Source organism: Homarus americanus, unplaced genomic scaffold (genome assembly GCF_018991925.1).
Source record: "Homarus americanus isolate GMGI-L3 unplaced genomic scaffold, GMGI_Hamer_2.0 scaffold25860, whole genome shotgun sequence".
NCBI lineage: Eukaryota > Metazoa > Arthropoda > Malacostraca > Decapoda > Nephropidae > Homarus > Homarus americanus.
This window is the reverse complement of record NW_024724693.1, coordinates 1,075,683-1,095,412: the sequence shown is the minus strand read 5'-3', so window position 1 is coordinate 1,095,412 and position 19,730 is coordinate 1,075,683. Positions and strand designations below refer to the sequence as shown.

General features: G+C 43.4%; 1 protein-coding gene across 2 annotated transcripts; it reads left to right on the top strand.

The window, feature by feature from the left end:
- Positions 1 to 8,534: 8,534 nt before the first annotated feature.
- On the top strand, positions 8,535 to 18,727 carry LOC121864485 (beta-1,4-glucuronyltransferase 1-like). Of its 2 annotated transcripts, none has more exons than XM_042363516.1 (6): positions 8,535 to 8,808; positions 15,386 to 15,541; positions 15,878 to 16,597; positions 16,786 to 16,983; positions 17,259 to 17,375; positions 17,815 to 18,727. In XM_042363516.1, exons 1-6 carry the CDS (start codon positions 8,761 to 8,763, stop codon positions 18,010 to 18,012), a joined length of 1,437 nt encoding a protein of 478 aa, XP_042219450.1. In that variant the 5' UTR covers positions 8,535 to 8,760; the 3' UTR covers positions 18,013 to 18,727. The 2 variants fall into 2 exon arrangements, with proteins under 2 accessions (XP_042219450.1, XP_042219451.1); XM_042363517.1 differs by having other exon boundaries at positions 15,372 to 15,541.
- Positions 18,728 to 19,730: the final 1,003 nt, after the last annotated feature.

The following is a 19,730-nucleotide window of genomic DNA, read 5'->3' as shown; positions in this document are numbered from 1 at the left end:
AAATGAATTCGATGCGCAATTTAAATATTTTTAAGTATGTAGATTTATCTTAAACTGTGCTAATTAAAACTTCCATAAGATTCATTATCAGATTATTTTAATAGAGTTCAGTGCTTCAGCTCGGTTTTTTCTCAACATTCTTCGTCTGCCCAACTTTAAAACCTTACAGCCTATTATAATTTAAGACGTGACTTATTCTAATTTAGAACTCAACTTAACCCATCCTGATTTAGAATCTTTTGTCTAATCTAAACTTACCGAGATTAATCTAACCTAACCTAAGAGTTCGAACATCAAGAAGACGAAGAAGCATTCAGGACCCAAGATGGACAAGAAGCCTTCTGGACCCAAGATGGACAAGAAGCCTTATTTTATGCTGTCAAAGGAGATCGAGAAACCCCTTTTTGGTAAACGAAGAAGACTCATGAAAGATATCCACTCTCCTACATCCATAAATGTCAGTAATATCCAAGATAGTGACACAGAGAGTACTAGGCAGGTCCCCCGTGATGCTCCAACTAAGGGTACTAAGGAAACTAAGGGTAAGTTATTATTACTTCATTATATCATAGTTATTTATTTTGTTAGTATTAAAATGAGGCCTGTTTATTACACTGTAGGAAAGAACAGTGTGTGCGTGTGTGCCTAGGCTTTGTACAGGTTTAAAGAGCTGTAGGCTGATGGAAAGATAGAACAATGAAGGGAACTCTATTGTCAGAGTTAAAGATGTTGAGGAAGTGAAGGACTATGAGGTAATGTGTGTTTATATGTTCAGAGGCAGCAGAAACACGGCAGATGGATGACGACCATGGCTTTGCTCACATGAGAGAAGGTGAAACACGGCAGATGGATGACGACCATGGCTTTGCTCACATGAGAGAAGGTGAAACACGGCAGATGGATGACGACCATGGCTTTGCTCACATGAGAGAAGGTGAAACACGGCAGATGGATGACGACCATGGCTTTGCTCACATGAGAGAAGGTTTAACAAGACTGGAAATGCAGAAACAGTAAGTATTATATACGATGTTTTGTACTGAGTGAAAGGTCTTCCTCAGATAATCAGAATTCAGTACAGTATGTGGAAAAACATCATTAATATTTTTGACGAGTTTGTTTAGTCATATTTGCATGATGTCATTCTGAGGCATTTATTATTTTTTTTAGTGTCTCCAATATCTGGCAGCACCATTAACTCCTGTTCCTTCATTGCTACTTTCAACTTTTAAAAAAAAATTAAATATTCTACAATGATCGGAGATGCAACGCGCCATTGTGTGACAAACGCGGAAGCTTTCTGGTGTTTAAACTGCCATAAGTGTTGACCTTAGAGCGACGACTGGACAAGAAATACGAGCTGAATAAGATGTCATTATAATTAAGATACCTTATTGATTAGGGCCACTAGGCTCCACGTCCATAGTACCGCGCCGCGTCAAACGATCGGTCCACACACACATGCCGAGTTGTTGGAGTGTCTGTTATAAATTATTGTACTGTAGTTAAGTTCTGGAACTATTAACGTCTTAAGTGACAGGCTCTTTAGGCAAACACTTCTTAAGTATTTTCTGTTGTTTATTCACTCGGTACACTTGGTGTGATCTGAGAGATCTGGGAATCCTCTCGGGAAAAGTCTCAGTAACACATGGAGACTGCCCTTAGTTAAATGAGGCACTTCCCTGTTCAGTAGTTAAGCTTTCTGTCTTAACTAGATGTTACCTCCTTTTATCTATCTTCCCAGGAAGTGTTACATTGCTCTAAGCTTGTCTCACCTACGAGGTGTCACCTCACCTAGAGCTGTTAGCCAACCGGTAGTCAATTTGCCCCCCCCCCTTCCCCAGCGAGGGGGCTAATGGGCACCCCCTTGTATCCTGTGGAAGGGGAAGCTCCACACCGTTTACAGTGCTCAACAGGGAGGAATGCGGAGCTCATGTTTGCCTTCTCGACTGATACATTCAAGGACGTAGATGCCTGAAAGGCCGTGGGTTTTATCGGCAAGTTACACGTAGTGACAGGATGAGTGTGTGGGGGAGGATTCTCGATACAATATATTTATTTATGGCAAGGCGTGACGAGTCCCTAGTCGGTAGTCAGTGTTTAGATACACTGACCTCCTGAAGGTATGGCCCTTGGGGGAATTTGCCAGCTGAGGCCTGAGTTGTTGTGACTAACTGGCCCGTGCGAGGGTTGTGCCGAGACTGGTGAGGCAAACAATTCGTGACAATTGTTATGTGTACGAATATATATATATGTGTGTGTGTGTGTGTGTGTGTGTGTGTATTATATTATATTGGGGTGAATTTCATTTAATACTCGGGTGGTGATACGGGGCAGACGAGTGAGTGCAGGAGGAGAGGAGTTAATAATCGTACCGGATCACCGCGCTACAGGACATTCCATAACTGGTCCTCGGTAACTAGTGGGTGGAGGCTGCCCGTGGGACGATGACTTAACCCCTTCAGTATGCTAACTTAATGTTCTTCAGTATTCACTTCCTGGGTTAATTTCCTTTTTAGGGATTAGCTTTTGCTGTTGTTCTTCTTCTTTTTTGATGATCTATATATATTCCACCAGTTTATTATTTTTAACTTTTAAATTTATATTGTGGCTTTATTCATTAAGACTTAGATGAATGGCTGTACCGTACACAACGGAACAATGAGATGCTCCGACGTAAACACAGGGAGCGGTACTTATCATGAGCAATACTCTACATAATCACATCATCAGAACTGAGGTTTATTTATGCGAGGAAAACGTTTATAAGTGTTATGTCATTAAAAAGTGATTTATCATAAGTAAAAATAATTAAACTTTCAGATGTGAGGCTAGTTTCTATAAGGATAGAGTGTATGAGCGCTGGATGGATCAAGTGACTCAGTTAGCAACACCATTCGACGTGGATCACTGCACCAGCATCCTTAACAGGCAGTACCATTATGCCGACGAGAGAAAGAGGGCGATACAGTGTGTCGAGAAGAGGTTTTGTAAGTGGTTTACAAAAGAGATAACAACAGTGAGGGAGATGATGAGAGACATAGTGCTTTACGTTGTGGATATGAAGAGACTAGGTGGCTGGGGAAGGAGAGATAGGTCGATGTTCCACCATGTGAAAAAATATTATAAAATTATATTCACATTTTGTGATGAACAGTCTCGATTTGCTTTTTATACTAGATACTTATTTCTTAAGTCGTTCGCCTGTAGCATGACCCTCTGCCAGGACTATCTCTTGCCCCACATCAGGGAGAGGGTAGTCGGCAGCTACGCAACCACCTGGCAACAGATGGTCGAACTCGCCTCACAGCTGGATGCAACTTGTCATAAACCAACATTTAAGAGAATTGTGACTTTAGTGAACCTGAGGAAAATGTTGTTCGCTTTGACATACATCGTAGAGAAGACAGTGGAGGTGGTGGAGACCGCTCGACCCATGCTGGCTGTGTTGGCCTCACACAACAGGTTCTGGGTCGTGTGTAAGGACCTGCCTCCATCACTCACCTACTCCATAGTAAAGACTTATCCTGAAGCAAATTTACTCAATATTTATGACATAAACACTCCACCGAGTCATTCCTCCTCCAAGAGCTAGCAAAGTTCTCGGTATAGACACACGTATTTTGCTTTTGTTTTAATTTATTTTTTTTGTTTAACGAGAGAACCAGTGTGTTTGTTCATTACCACACACACACACACACACACACACACACACACACACACACACACACACACACACACACACATTAAGAGCGTATAGTAATTCACGTAAAAGGACAAGTTAGGATTATGTTAAGTGTACTTATACCGTGAGAGGGAACTGGGTGATTAGTGATTGTGGGTGATGATGGTGATTGGTCAGGGTGATGATGGTAGCAAATGATGGTTGTTGATGATTAATGATGTTGGTAGCAGGTGATGGTTGATGGTGGTGATGGTGGTAGGAAGAGAGGCTGTAGAATAAGAAAATCAAGACAAGAATATCTCCATCGTTCTCTCCCTCCCTCCAACACCCCTCTCCATCTCTCCTCCCCAACCTCCCACCAACACTTCTCGTCCTCCCTCGCCGTAAACCAACCTCTCCACACCGCGTCTCATCCAAGCCATGACCTGTATGAAAAGTATTGGTACACAAAAGTCTCAAAAGTATTTAAAGTATATGAGAATTTTTTTGAGTTGTAAGGAATTTTTTTGAGTTGTAAGGAATTTTTTTGAGTTGTAAGGAATTTTTTTGAATATGATCGTAATATGAGTTAATTTAGGAGCGTTTTATAAAAGATGTCATTTGAAATATTAGATAATACTGAAATATTTTATACGATGGTTTAAAGTTATTAGATACAGTTGAAATGTTTTGATATACATGAATACAAATGTTTTATGTTATATAATGAGTGTGTTTAGCCCTGATGTTTGGATGTTTTAGGATAAGGTTTTAATTTTGATGTTTTCATGTTATATAAAATAAAAAGGATCGTTTAAATTTATAGGAATGTATTTTTAACCCAGAAATGATGAAATGATTATGTGTATGTTCGGGATCGTTCACTTTAACACCAAGAATAAGACTTACTAAATTAAATACAAGAGTCAGATGGTGCCCCTTAGCCAGGAAGGTCACAAGAGGTCAGGAGAGGAGGGGATAATTTCATGTTTTTTTTTTTAGCCTTGTTTCAGGTTTATACATATTTCATAAGTTAAATTGGTAAGTGTAAGCCAATTCTTAAACTCCCTGGATTATTGTTTATCTACCTGTATATCCATTAATCTTATCGAAATAGGCTAGCTTTATCAACATTTGATAGAGTACCGCATCAGAGGCTTCTGAGAAAAATTAAGGCTCATGGTATCGAGGGGAAAGTTATAAATTGGATAAAATCATGGCTCACCGACAGAACACAGAGGGTCAGCGTAGATGGTGTTAAATCTGAGTGGGGCTGTGTAACCAGTGGGGTTCCCCAGGGGTCAGTACTAGGCCCACTCTTGTTCATAATCTACATAAACGATCTAGATACTGGGATCAGCAGTGACATAAGCAAGTTTGCGGATGACACCAAAATAGGGCGGCAGATTAATTCAGGGCAGGATGCAAATGCATTACAGGAGGATCTAAATAAACTGCAGGGGTGGTCTGAAAAATGGCAAATGAAATTCAACACCAGCAAGTGCAGCGTACTTAATATTGGAAGAACAAATACTTATAATGTATACAGCCTTAACAACATCAACCAAGAGAAGTCGACTTGTGAAAGAGACCTAGGGGTACTTGTAAGCCCGGACCTACGGCCTAGAAAACAGTGCGTTAATGTTCGAAATATGGCAAACAGAGTATTGGGTTTTATATCTAGAAGTGTAAGTAATAAGAGTGCAGAGGTCTTATTGCAACTATATCTTGCGCTAGTTAGGCCGCACATCGATTATGCGGTTCAGTTCTGGTGCCCTTATTATAAAATGGATATCAATTCACTGGAGTCGGTGCAGCGAAGAATGACGAAAATGATTCCGGGACTTAGAAACCTTCCATATCAGGATAGTTTGAAGAAACTAAACTTGCATTCCCTAGAAAGACGAAGAGTGCGGGGAGATATGATAGAAGTATTCAAGTGGGTGAAAGGAATCAATAAAGGGGATATAGATAAAGTTCTTATAATATCCGAGCAGGATAGGACTCGGAGCAACGGATTTAAGTTGGATAAGTTTAGGTTTAGGAGGGAGATAGGAAGGAACTGGTTTACAAATAGGGTGGTGGACGAGTGGAACAAGCTTACCAACTTTGTAGTAAGTGCTGGAACGCTGGAAAGTTTCAAAAGGAGGCTAGATAGATTCATGGATGATAGAGAGTGGTAGTAACTCTCGACAGGAGCTGCCATGCACAGGCCAACCGGCCTATTGAAGACTCCTTATTTTCTTATGTTCTTATGTCTTGTAACTGACACTCCTTTGTATGAACCCAAGAACTCATTAGCCTTGTTTCGAGCAAATACACATTGTTTACACACACCACCTCACTACCCCTACGCCACACACTACCCCAACATCACACACTCACACACTTGCCTGTTGTCCCCCACCGTCACGGGAGAAGGACTATAGGAATCCATGTTTGCCGCGCCCCGCCCTTGTCCTGCAGTTGTGACCACGATCCCTCTACCACATAAGAGGATTGTCACCAAACTTGTACAGTAGTGTGGATAAATCGTAACAAGATCCCTGAAACTGTGGTTAATGAGTTATTTCTGGTTACTGTGATTAAATTCATGCCACCATTAGTGTAGCGTGGTGTGGTGAAGGGAGTGGGGTGATGTGGTGAAGGGAGTGGGGTGATGTGGTGAAGGGAGTGGGGTGATGTGGTGAAGGGAGGGGGGTGGTGTGGTGAAGGGGTGGTGTGGTGAAGGGGGAGGGGTGGTGACGGTAAGAACCTTCCATAACTATACAGAGGCAAATGAAATGAATTCGACTTAATTCAAATAAATCTAACGATAATGTTCGTAATTCAAACATTAAAAGCGGTTTCGATGCGCAGTGTACAGTAGTTGTGCAATTTAAATATTTTTAGGTATGTAGATTTATCTTAAACTGTGCTAATTAAAACTTCCATAAGATTAATTATCAGATTTTTTAATAGAGTTCAGTGCTTCAGCTCGGTTTTTTCTCAACATTATTCGTCTGCCCAACTTTAAAACCTAACAGCCTATTATAATTTTAGACTTGACTTATTCTAATTTAGAACTCAACTTAACCCATTCTGATTTAGAATCTAACTTTGTCTAATCTAAACTTAGCGAGATTAATCTAACCTAACCTAAGAGTTCGAACATCAAGAAGACGAAGAATCATTCAGGACCCAAGATGGACAAGAAGCATTCAGGACCCAAGATGGACAAGAAGCCTTATTTTATGGTGTCAAAGGAGATCGAGAAACCCCTTTTTGGTAAACGAAGAAGACTCATGAAAGATATCCACTCTCCTACATCCATAAATGTCAGTAATATCCAAGACAGTGACACAGAGAGTACTAGGCAGGTCCCCCGTGATGCTCAGGGAGGGGGCGGAGGGAGGGAGGGAGTACAAATATCATCTAAAGTTACAATAATAACCTTTAAATGTTGTTCAGTATCACCATCCTTATCTCTCCTCCGTGCTAGATGATGTGTGTGCGTGTTTGCCCGACTGCAAACCGACGCAGATAAGCGTCAGTGCCGGAAAACCGGCTGCCGCCACCGCCCCTTTCTCAGTAGATGCAGCCCTCCACACGTGCAACATCTGTGATCGACTCTGCCGGTGCAGTATCGGCCTCTTTAGTCACTTCAGAACTCACCAACGAAGGTGACATCCTTAATAACTCATATCATCGTATCATGTGTGTGTGTGTGCAGGAGCTTCGTCTGTGTTGTGTCTGTGGTCAGGTCGGCAGTAAACATCTCGTACACCACCTGCCACACAGCTCTCATCAGTACCACAAGATACTTGATAATTAGACGTCTCAGCATACAACAACCTAACCTAACCTAACCCCCCATAGGTAACGTTAGGGTGTTTAATGAAGTTAAATAAGTGGGGGGTGGCTAATCTTCGTGACCCATTATTAACGCCTCATCTGGACGCCTCACACAGACCTCATCTGGACGCCTCACACAGACGGGACGACGCCTCATCTGGACGCCTCACGCAGACGCCTCATCTGGACGCCTCACACAGACCCTCATCTGGACGCCTCACACAGACGCCTCATCTGGACGCCTCACACGCCTCATCTGGACGCCTCTAGACGCCTCATCCTGGACGCCTCACAGACGCCTCATCTGGACGCCTCACACAGACGCGCCTCATCTGGACGCCTCACACACACTCATCTGGACGCCTCACAGACGCCTCATCTGGACGCCTCACACAGACACCTCATCACTGGACGTCTCACAGGCCTCATCTCTTCATCTGGACACCTCACACAGACGCCTCATCTGGACGCCTCACAGAGCGCCTCATCTGGACGTCTCACACAGACACCTCATCTGGACACCTCACACAGGCGCCTCATCTGGACACCTCACAGACGCCTCATCTGGACGCCTCCACAGACGCCTCACAGGCGCCTCATCTGAACACCTCACACAGACGCCTCATCTGGACGCCTCACACAGACGCGCCTCACACAGACGCCTTTACAGTTATTATGGTTAATCTCTCTTCTTTGTTGACACTGAGATTATTCATTTACCTGAGACTACCTTGAATGATGGACACCTGTCATTATATTACCTGTGGAAGGAGGGAGGAGAGAAGTAGAGAGGAGGAAGGGGGAGGTGAGGGAGGTGAGGGAGGGAGGGGAGGAGGGAGGGAGGGAGGGAGGGAGGGGGAGGGCAGGGTGTGAAGGAGGGAGGAAGGGAAGGGTGACGTGTGTAAAGAGGGAGGGAGGGAGAGAGGGAGGGAGGGACAAGGTGTTGGACGGAGAGGAGGGGGGTAAAATGTGGAGGGAGGGAGGGAGGGACCCGTGCCACACCCCACCCCAAGACACGGTGCCAAGTTGGCTTCCAAGAGTGAGTGCGTGGCATTGCAGTGGGGGAACCTGATGTGCTCTGGTGTGGAACACTTCTCTGGGTTGGTGTGTTAGTGTGCGTGTGTTGAAACACCATGTGGTGGCGTCAGCGTGGAGGGTGTACGGGAGTGAAGGCAGGTGTGAGAATACATAGTGTGAGGGCAACATCGACGTAGACCAGACAGAGCGCCGCGTGTTCACCTGCCCTAAACACGATCAGGGAAATGGCCAGCTTGACTACCGCCTTCCGCCACTGTTCCCTTCTTAGAAAGGTAAATATATATGACCGGAGCCAACGTGTCAACTTCTCCTATTAGATAACTTAACCTAATCAATCTCACCGGTAAGATAACTTAAGACAATCAACCTCCGTCCCATTTTGTAGTCACAGCTGAGAAGAATGTCAGTGATTGTATGGCACAGGCGACCAAGACGTCCCTATGCACCTGTAGTAATTGATAATCTAGATATTTACTTTGTTTCACCGACAGTAAATCTTAGTAATGCTCACAGTGAGTGGTGGGAGTGGAGATATAACGCATAGAACAAAGTATATAACAAAAGTGTGTATAACAAGAAACAACTATTCTGTTAGTTATTGCAGGTGCACAGGACTTTTCCATCACCTAGGACTAGTATTTTCTGACTCATTGCTAAATATGAATTCAGTTTCTTTGTTGATATTCATGTGTATACGAGTATTTTACCAAATATTTTGTGGTGAAATTCACAGCGACTGGGCCCCTTCTCGGGTGTTACTTGACGCTATCAAGAGACAAACTACCTAAGTCTTTACATTCACATTTCTTCTAATTTCGTAGCCTAGACTAGTAACTCCCACACCCTGATGGCTGCTGCAAGTACTGGCTATTGTATTCTCGCCATAACTGCACCATAAATTTACGTTTAATAATAATAATAATAATAATAATAATAATAATAATAATAATAATAATAATAATAATGTATTGTTATTTTTTTACCCATTTAACCTCACTGTTTGGCATAACTGAATTGTGTGGTTTAGTGATTCTGTACCGGACAGGTGCCAACTGAACTGTTTTAATTCACATCAAAATTGGATCACAATAAATATGTTGGCCTTCTTATCTAATTTATTCTGGTTACCGCCAGCTTTAGTACCCGAGAAAAGTTAAAAAATAAAACAATTTAATTCGTTCTGTATTTGAGCTCACTTCTGCTAACGAACGTTTATGAATAGCGAAGATAAATAAAATTACGTATACTTTTTATTTATAATAATTGTATGTTACAGAGTGCTTTTATTTACACTGAGTTTAGAACATTTTTTGTCTCCGCTAAGAAGCTGTTTGACACCTGTTGAGTCGCCTTACTGACGAACTTGACGGCCAGAATCCCACCACATGAGAAACTAATTTTCTTTTCTTTACACCATTAGTTGATAATTGTTCTAGAAAATATCACAAACAGAGAATCTCGATGGAAGTAATATTTTAATCATATAATCGCGATGTATTTGTTGACATTAAACAGTGAGGCATCGTAGCTGAAATTCACCTCTTATGGTAGACCACCAGCCAGCCTCAGACACTCAATTTGTTTTTTCCTCAACATCAGTGGAAAATATTAGAAACTTACGTCCCATAAGTAGTAATATTGTTACCATGAACCTGCCGTACATCAATCAGTAAAAGTGGTAGAGCAACGTAGGAAAATTGTACCCGTTTACGGGGAAAATCTTCATATATTTTCCAAAATAAACCATTTAGCCTAGTAATAATAATCAGAAAATAAGTATTACGTAATACATTGGTTATATAACATAAGCGTACAGGTAGATCTGATGTACATATGATTTTAGAAGGAACAGATCTAACGTTGGCAGTATTTAGTGGCTCGTTTTAGCGAATATCACACAAAGTTCGGTAATACTATAGTTGTGTTCAGTCCCCCAAGTATGCAGACACAGAGGCAGTGACCAATGACAGCGCATTCGTGTATCCAAGAGACACATTAGTGAATATCTATTGTAGAAAAATATATTCATTATCAACGATGTGGAGTTACTCAAGAAATTATTTACCCTTTCTCTTTAAAGGTCATAGATATGAGCCTGCACAGTAATGTGTAAGGATATTTTGCATTATTATTATCATTATTAACAGTACCTGATCAATAATAAGCCAGAGCTGACTTATTATTAATTATACACTTACTGCAATGATCAGTCACGTGATTGTAAAAGCTGATCTGCAGGTCGAAGTATCAGCAGAATTTCCTTCACACAGTTTGCATTCCCTCCCGCTCGCCAAATATCCTGGGAGCGTATCGTCTGTTTACACTGGCTGAGAACGTTGCCAAAAAGAGTTTTTGTGTGTGATATTTATCACAACTCTGACGTTAAACAGTTGGGATATGAAGGTTTTGTTGTGTACTTTACTTGTGTGTTCATGGTTTACGGGGTTAGGTTACGAGGGAGATTAATCCTTTAACTTAAACCACTACAAGACCTGCTGTAGACTCTACCTCTTCATCACACTAGATTCATCTCGTCTCTACAACGAAGGAACACACACACACACACACACACACACACACACACACACACACACACCGGGAGGCGGAGTCATTCATAAGAAGAGCTCAGAGAATAAGGTGACAGACAGCCTTGAGTAAACAGTGTCTTGTTCTCTTGTTGGCTTTGGTCCAGTGAGGAGGTCGGCCACTGTTGCCGAGGTAACTTTGTCACCCTAGCAGCCTAACCTAACCCAATCACCTGCTGACGTCACACCATTTATACTATTATTGTCAGAAGTAGCAGTAGTAGTAGTAGAGCGGTAAGGGTCGTCTGCAGTAGTCACTTATCCCAGGTCAGTGGTCGGGTTAAACACTTAAAGAGTGATCAGGTCAGTGAATTATTTCCAACACCGTAAACAAAATAAGGAAGACGATGATACTCATAAGTCGAAATAACTTGGGAAAATCTTTATATGTATTACGGAATATAAATGTGTAGGTGACGTGGCTATTATATATAAATATTCCTATGAGAACTGACTTGGTTTATAATTAACTTATTATATGTAATAAACACGCAGCACTTCACTTTATAGCTTCAGTTAAGGGTATATATAAAAATGTTCCCCCAGACTTATTTTTTATTATGATATAAAACATAACGTTAATATAGTGGCTATTTTTAGACCTTTATTAATGTGTGTGTGTGTATGGTGGGGGTCCAGTGTGTGGGGTCACCTCAGTGTAGTGGGGATCCAACGTGTTGGGGTCACCTCAGTGTAGTGGGGGTCCAGCGTGTTGGGGTCACCTCAATGTAGTGGGGGTCACCTCCACCTCGCAGTGGGGTCCAGTGTGTGGGTCACACCATTAGTGGGGATCCAATGTGTTGGGGTCACCTCAATGTAGTGGGGTCACCTCCCAGTTTAGTGGGGTCAGTGTGGGGTCACCTCAGTGTAGTGGGAGGGTCCAGCGTGTTGGGGTCACTCCAATTAGTGGGGTCCAACCTCAGTGTAGTGGGGGTCAGTGTGTGGGGTCACCTCAGTGTAGTGGGGGTCCAGTGTGTGGGGTCACCTCAGTGTAGTGGGTCCAGTGTGTGGGGTCACCTCAGTATAGTGGGGTCAGTGTGTGGGGTCACCTCACGTAGTCCCAGCGTGTTGGTCACCTCAATGTAGTGGGGTCACCTCCAATGTAACAGGTCACCTCAGTTTAGTGGGGGTCCAGTGTGTGGGGTCACCTCAGTGTGGGGATCCACCAGTGGGGTCACCTCAATGTAGTGGGGTCACCTCAGTTTGGTGGGGTCCAGTGTGGGTCACCCCAAAGTGGGTGGGGTCCAGCGTGTTGGGGTCACCTCAGTGTAGTGGGGGTCCAGTGTGTGGGGTCACCTCAGTGTAGTGGGGGTCAGTGTGGGGTCACCTCCAGTAGTGGGGGTCCAGTGTGTGGGGTCACCCAGTGTAGTGGGGTCCAGTGTGTGGGGCCACCTCAGTATAGTGGGGTCAGTGTGTGGGGTCACCTCAGCAGTAGGGGTCAGTGTGGGGTCACCTCAGTGTGGGGGTCCATGTGGGGTCACCTCAGTGTAGTGGGGGTCCAACGTGTGGGGGTCACCTAGTGTAGTGGGGGTCCAACGTGTGGGGTCACCTGAGTGTAGTGGGGGTCCAACGTGTGGGGTCACCTGAGTGTAGTGGGGGTCCAACGTGTGGGGTCACCTGAGTGTAGTGTTAATAACAAGACTGACCATCTCAACTATAACAATGACTCATAGTTTACATAATAAATAAAGTTTTTATTATAATTTCTACTTTACTTTCTATAATCTTGACACTTCCATTGTCAGAAAAAACTCACAAATTTTATCGTTTTCACAATATACTGTACATAGTATATTTCCTAATGAATAAATAAATATATATATATATATATATATATATATATATATATATATATATATATATATATATATATATATATATATATATATATATATGTGTGTGTGTGTGTGTGAAAATTATCCATTTTATTGCGTTTCTTCCCGTAAAGTTGGGTAAGAAAAACGGCCCTTGGGGGGAGCAAAGTAAAAAAAAAATGTTGCCAACTAGGATTTTCACCCGAGCTGAGCTGCCTGTCCTATGTGCTGTACAGCAAGGTGTACTGTATGTAGACCTCGCTGTGTACTTTAGAGTACAGTTGGCTCCACTGCTGCGTTTACCACTTAGCGTTACCAATCCTCTCTCTCCCTGCGGTGTGAACTTTAAAGTGCGAATTCACAGCATTCACTAGTGAGCAGGAGGGAGAGGGGGGGGGAGGGGTAGATATGTTCTGTGAGGGGGGTCAAGGTTCTGGGTCGGAGGAAGTGTGGATCAGTTGGGATAGATTACAATACAGATAAACGCTTCGACAAAAAATAACAACAGGATTTCCTCAACGGGGAGTAATCGTCCAGCACCATTCTACCAGACGAAAATAATTTACTTACAATAGGATGAATTCATGTTCTAAGTTGTGTGTTCTCTTGTAAAGCGGCGTTTATGAGCAAATGGATTATGGATATGTTTGAATATTGATGTGTTGTAGAAGGAACCAAGTTTAACCCCTTGACCACGAGATGGAACTTCCCCAGCTGAAAAAAAAAATCATCTGGCGGTAACCAGAATAAATTAGATGAAAACACAAAGTAGTGAAGGCCAATATATATTTATTGTAATATAATTTTGATGTGAATTAAAACAGTTCAGTTGGCAGCTGTCCGGTACAGAATCACTAAACCACACAATTCAGTTATGCCAAACAGTGAGGTTAAATGGGTAAAAAAATAACAATACATTATTATTATTATTATTAAACATAAATTTATGGTGCAGAATACAAGAGCCAGTACTTGCAGCAGCTATCAGGGTGTAGGAGTTAGTCTAGGCTACTGGACACAGAAGGAAGGACTACCGGAACAGAATAATACAGTACAGTCAAATCTTTTACGTGGTGAGGGTTGAGAGAACACTTTGACTGAGGCCCGTACAGGAACTACTGTAGCTCGTGGACTAAAAATATCCCGCACGTGTGAGGAAATGTTTGAGGACTGCGTCAGTGCACCCGTCGCTGTTAATGAGTGACCATTAACACGCAAACACAGTCAGTCAGACAGGAAATGAATAACGCTATAACTCCTCCGTACTGGTGGTAGACAACACTGAAGGTTCACGATACACAGAGTCCCATGTGCGAGCGTCCTGTGGCATCGAGCGACCAGGGCGTAGACGCGTCACCTACTTTCCAAAGCGACCCTGTGTCCCACCTGCCAGCGTGTTGAAGTGCCCAGGAGAAAACCTCCCATATATCAGAGGAGGATGGCAGGCAGTAGGCGAGTCTCACCACCTCTACGAGAAACTTCGGCAAGATCCAAAGTTTCATGAGTACGCCAGAAAGTATCCCACTACGGTTGACTGCATCCTTGCCAATAATCCACCGCCAGGGGTACTAAACATTTTTCTGCCTAATTTTATTCGATAGTTATGATCACCTTGATATTTTCGGTAACAGGCCTAGGACTATATTACCCAAGATGTTATAATCAAAACGAGTCTCTGAAATATTTCAGTAATCAAAGATTCAAGAAAATCCTTGACCGTGGGTGGATGACCGTCTGCTCCTAACACGAGGATTAGCGCGACTGAGGAAGCAAAGATCAGAATATTTGATCGCCGCTTCCTGGTCGCGCGTCTGGTTCCCGCTTCCTGGTCGCGCGTCTAGTTCCCTCTTCCTGGTCGCGCGTCTAGTTCCCGCTTCCTGATCGTGCGTCTAGTTCCCTCTTCCTGATCGTGCGTCTAGTTCCCTCTTCCTGATCGCGCGTCTAGTTCCCTCTTCCTGATCGTGCGTCTAGTTCCCTCTTCCTGATCGCGCGTCTAGTTCCCTCTTCCTGGTCGCGTGTCTAGTTCCCGCTTCCTGATTGCGCGTCTGGTTCCCTCTTCCTGATCGTGCGTCTAGTTCCCTCTTCCTGATCGCGCGTCTAGTTCCCTCTTCCTGATCGCGCGTCTAGTTCCCTCTTCCTGGTCGCGTGTCTAGTTCCCTCTTCCTGGTCGCGCGTCTAGTTCCCTCTTCCTGATCGTGCGTCTAGTTCCCTCTTCCTGATCGCGCGTCTAGTTCCCTCTTCCTGGTCGCGTGTCTAGTTCCCTCTTCCTGGTTGCTCGCAAACGCTTCACGGGTCTACGTGGGACACATTAGAGAAACATGTTTGTCCGCTACACTAATGTAGCTCGTTTACTCGTGTGGTCGCTCGATGCCGCAGGACGCTGGCACATGGGACACAGCCTTAGGGTAACGATACATCACAAATGAGCAGTAACAGATGTTTGTCAACAGCTGGGTTCAAAGAAGAAGTTCCTGCTGGTGAACGTGTTGGTGGTGGTCCTAAACGCTGGTCTGGGCATCCTGGTGAACATTGCTGCCTTCACCAACACCAGTTTCAGGCGTCACCACTACCTCACCTTCCCCATAGATGCTGGCAACGTCTCCCTGGTGAGTCTCTTTCTCTGAGTTTGGTGAGTGATGGGGAGTTGAATGGAAGTAAGAGTGATGTCAGTCGAGTTACAATCCTCCCCTTTATTTTAAAGCTCCTCTGTCTGTTATTCTTTACATATATTCACAGTTCATTACTAACTTTTATGGTATTCTTCCGGCGAGTTAAGCCGCTGGGCTATCTATCTACGTGACTACTTTCAGTTCTTGGTCTGAGTAACTGTAGCAGGAGGTGTAAGGCTGAGCTGGTGGATGGCTGGTAGGTGTGTTTACTGAATTTTTCTGTCAAACACGAGCCGTGATTAAAACAAAACAGTTGTTTTATTTGGCGGACAGTCGACGTCACCGCTGGGTGCTGGAGGTGTGCTGCCCTCGGCGTACGGGGTGATGGACAGTAGCGGTAACTACACAACGTATGCCTTTGTGTGGCCAGCACAGGAGTGGGATGTCGTCACTGCCGAGTCCCGCGTGTGTCTGGCCACCCAAGCCTCCGTGGAACATCTCTTCTGGGTGGCGTGGCAGGCGGAGACCTGGACGGGACCAATGTCTGTGTCCATCTTCGTGCCAGGGTCTGACTACGCCGTGGCGGCAGCTATGGTGTCTTACCTGAGGAGGTGTTTCCCCAGCGTCCAGGAGCGAGTGTCCTTTCACTTGGTGCACACCAGGACGCGGCCTCCCCGATCATCTCCACACCTAGAGATGCTCCACCTCACCTGTGAAGAGCCCGAAGACTCTAATAACGTCCTGTTGTCCCTTAGGGATAAAAACGAGCCGAGGGAGCGACGCTACCCGCAGAACCTGATGAGGAACATAGCGAGAAGAGCTTGCCCCTGTGAGTACTCCATCACTGTCGACGTTGACATGCTGACGCCGCCCTATATGGCCGATAACCTCACCGGCTTCCTCTCCGGCGTGAGGAGTGGAGAGCCGTGCTGGAAGTGTGCCTTCGTCGTGCCCGTATACGAGCTGCACAACACAGTCACTTACCCGCCGGAGGACAAGATGGAGCTGCTCAGGCTTGTACTGAAGGGCCTCGCGCGACGTTTCCACCTTAAGGTAACATAATATTATCCTCGACTCATAACGCTTCCTTAATAAGTGTTTCATATACCAAGTCTCAGGAGTCTTAACTACTATTCCTATTATAAAAAATGTAGAACTTGAAACGTTGCTTTTGCTTTCAGAGGTTAGGTTAAGTACAGTATGTGGGCCTTTGTGTTACTATATCCCTGACATTCCTTCAGGTGTATGTCAAGAATCAGGGTAACTCTCACCTGGAGAAGTGGGAGATAGAGCCTCGTGAGACAGACTCCGGCCACTACAACATCCTCTACAACATCACCACCTACCAGGAGTTCTGGGAACCCATCATGGTCCTACCCTACACAGCGCCTCTCTTCGATGAGCGCTTTATAGGCTACGGCTTTACCAGAAGCAGCCAGGTACTACTTCTTCCTTCTTTTTCTCCTCTTCTCTTCTTCCTTCCTCTTTCTCCTCTTCTCTTCTTCCTTTACCTTTTTCTTCTCCTTCCTCCTCTTTCCCCACAGGCTGCCCCCGCACTGTCTTATAAACAATACTACTTACTGACAAGAATAAATAAATGCAACATCTTTCTACGGGATTCCGGGTTCGGTGTCAGGATTCAGGTTTTAGACGTGGGTTTGAGAGTGAGACTAACGTGTGATATATCTCCCCCCACCTTTCCCCCGGGCCACAGGTGTATGAGATGCACTGCCGAGGGTTCCAGTTTCATGTGTTGGACAAGGCCTTCCTCACGCACCGAGACTTCCAGACCACCTCCAACTACCCCCCGACTCGCCTCGCCCAGATTGAGGTTTGTTGTTACTGCACTGTCCACTTCCTGTTGCTGTAGTACATTATTGTTATTACTACTACAAAAACTACTACTTTTACGGTTGTCATTGTACTACTATCATTTCAACTCCTACTACTAGTACTTCAGATCCCTGTACAGTATCATAATTGGCAAGATGATCAGTTTCGTCATGTATAACTGTAGTGATTAATGTAGTTTTCAGTGTCCACCTGACCTGACCTGCACGTTTCTCACTCAAGAGGTGTTTTATTTTTCTTTCCTGGAGGTAGATTTTATGTATAATCAGGTAGTTTCGCGAAATTAAGACAGATTCGCGTAAAATTAAGGTAGATTTACGCAAATTCAATAACAATCACGTGAACTCGAGACAAATTAGTGTGAAATAAATAGAAACAAAATGGTGTTGAAGAGCCTAAGATTTTTACCTTATACACAGATCAACAAAGTGCGCTACCAGATGTTCAAGAGAGAGTTACACGCCAGTCTCGGCCTGTCACCACCGTCACCACTGAAAGGACCTCCTCTCCGTCAGCAGCTCCTCGCCCACAAGTCTCGCTCTCACCACACCACCAGGATCTCCTCCCCTAGGAAACTACCTCCAGCTGACCAAAGCAAAACAAAAGAAGATCACTGAGCGTTTAAAGTCAAGTTGTCTAGTGTAAGGGACTAAGGCTAAGACTAAGACTAAGACCCCGTTCGTTGAAGTACCTGAACACGATAAAAAAATAACAGTGCCTTTTGCGTGGTCTTATAAGTCCCTATCTAAGTGAATAAACTAAGACTTGGTGAACAGTGCTTAAAGACCCTGGTTGTTGAAGCTTCTGACCACGGCTCAAGGTTCATACGATGGATATTCTTCCTCGTTGGAAGTGTGAGAACATATCTAACTGGTTGACTTAAGATTAAACACAGAGGCTAGGGTAAAAAATGACATCAAAATTACACAAAATCTCTATTGTAACCAGAAACGTTCACGTAGCACCTGTCAGGAGGCAAAATTAACATGTAAATTATGTAGAAAGTTTGTAATGTTAGTTTCGTACCATAACTAGTTGGAAATTTAAATAAATGTTGTTTAATTGGAAGCTATTATTTTGATGTGATTGTTAATCGTTGGCTCATGTGTTTTTATCTTCAGTCAAGTCAAGTCAAATAAAAGTAAAAGGTTAGTAATATCCTTAATCACTAGGGAAATTTATTCTGTAAACTTTGAAGAATTCCACGCTGGGGTGTAACTCGTTTATATCTTGCTCTACATCTACACCATCAGTTGGAAAATATATTTATATAATTTATGTCAAAGTGAGTATAATCAGAAACCAATAAATTGAAGGACGAAGGAAAAATAATTTAGTTTATGCTTAAAACTTTCCTGGTACTGAACCGTTTCGCATCAAAGCGTTACGTTTTCTTTTATGCTACAATTGTTTAAAAGAAAACGTCATAGCTTCTAGCAGTAAATCAACTAAAATGAATATACGCTACCTCTATCACACCTTACCTGACGCTCTTTATTTATTCAATCTTATATCATAGAAGATTATATAAAAGTTTGGTTTCGTTGAAATATAAGAAATATAAAATTTAACACCTCTGTTATTTAATCATCTTTTTCGTCTATAATCGAATTTTTGGAGTACCTGGAAGTGTACCTCATCCCATAAAGTGGTACTCTGATGCACTAGCCAATACACCACTGCACCACAAAGAGTTATTATCAAAGTATACATTGTTAAAGTCTTCGCTGATGTGATGTCCTGTCTCTTAGTTACCAGAAATCAATCAGCTTCTAGGAACTGCCACGGTTCCTATAAAGTACACAATGCTAAAAAGGCTATAAGATAATGTACTCAAGGATATAAAATAAAGTACTTAATATGATAATTATTTATTGTTTTTGTGGTATAAAAGTTAATAAATAGAGACGTACACAAAATATGAAGGATAACAAGTACATGTAGTATAAGCTACGACAGTCAGTGAAGAAGTCAGTCAATAAGTTAGTCAGTCAGCGAGTTATTTATTAAATTAGTGAGTGAGCGAGTTTTAGTCATTCAGTGAGTGAGGAAGTCAGTCACTCGGTGAGAAAGTCGATCAGTTAGTGAAGAAGTCAGCGAGTCAGTCCGTAATTGAGAAAGCCAGTCTGTGATTCAGTCAGCAAAGTAGTCAGCGAGTCAGCCAGTAATGGTATTGATAGACTTGACTGATGCAGTTCAGAGTAGAGCCACATCTCTATATACAGTTCCCGTCTGAGCTTGAGAGATGATGTGAAATAACACTGGCGCAGTACAAGTTCAAGTCTGACACCCACTACCGAACCCCTGAATCCCTGGAACCGCGAACCATTGGCGG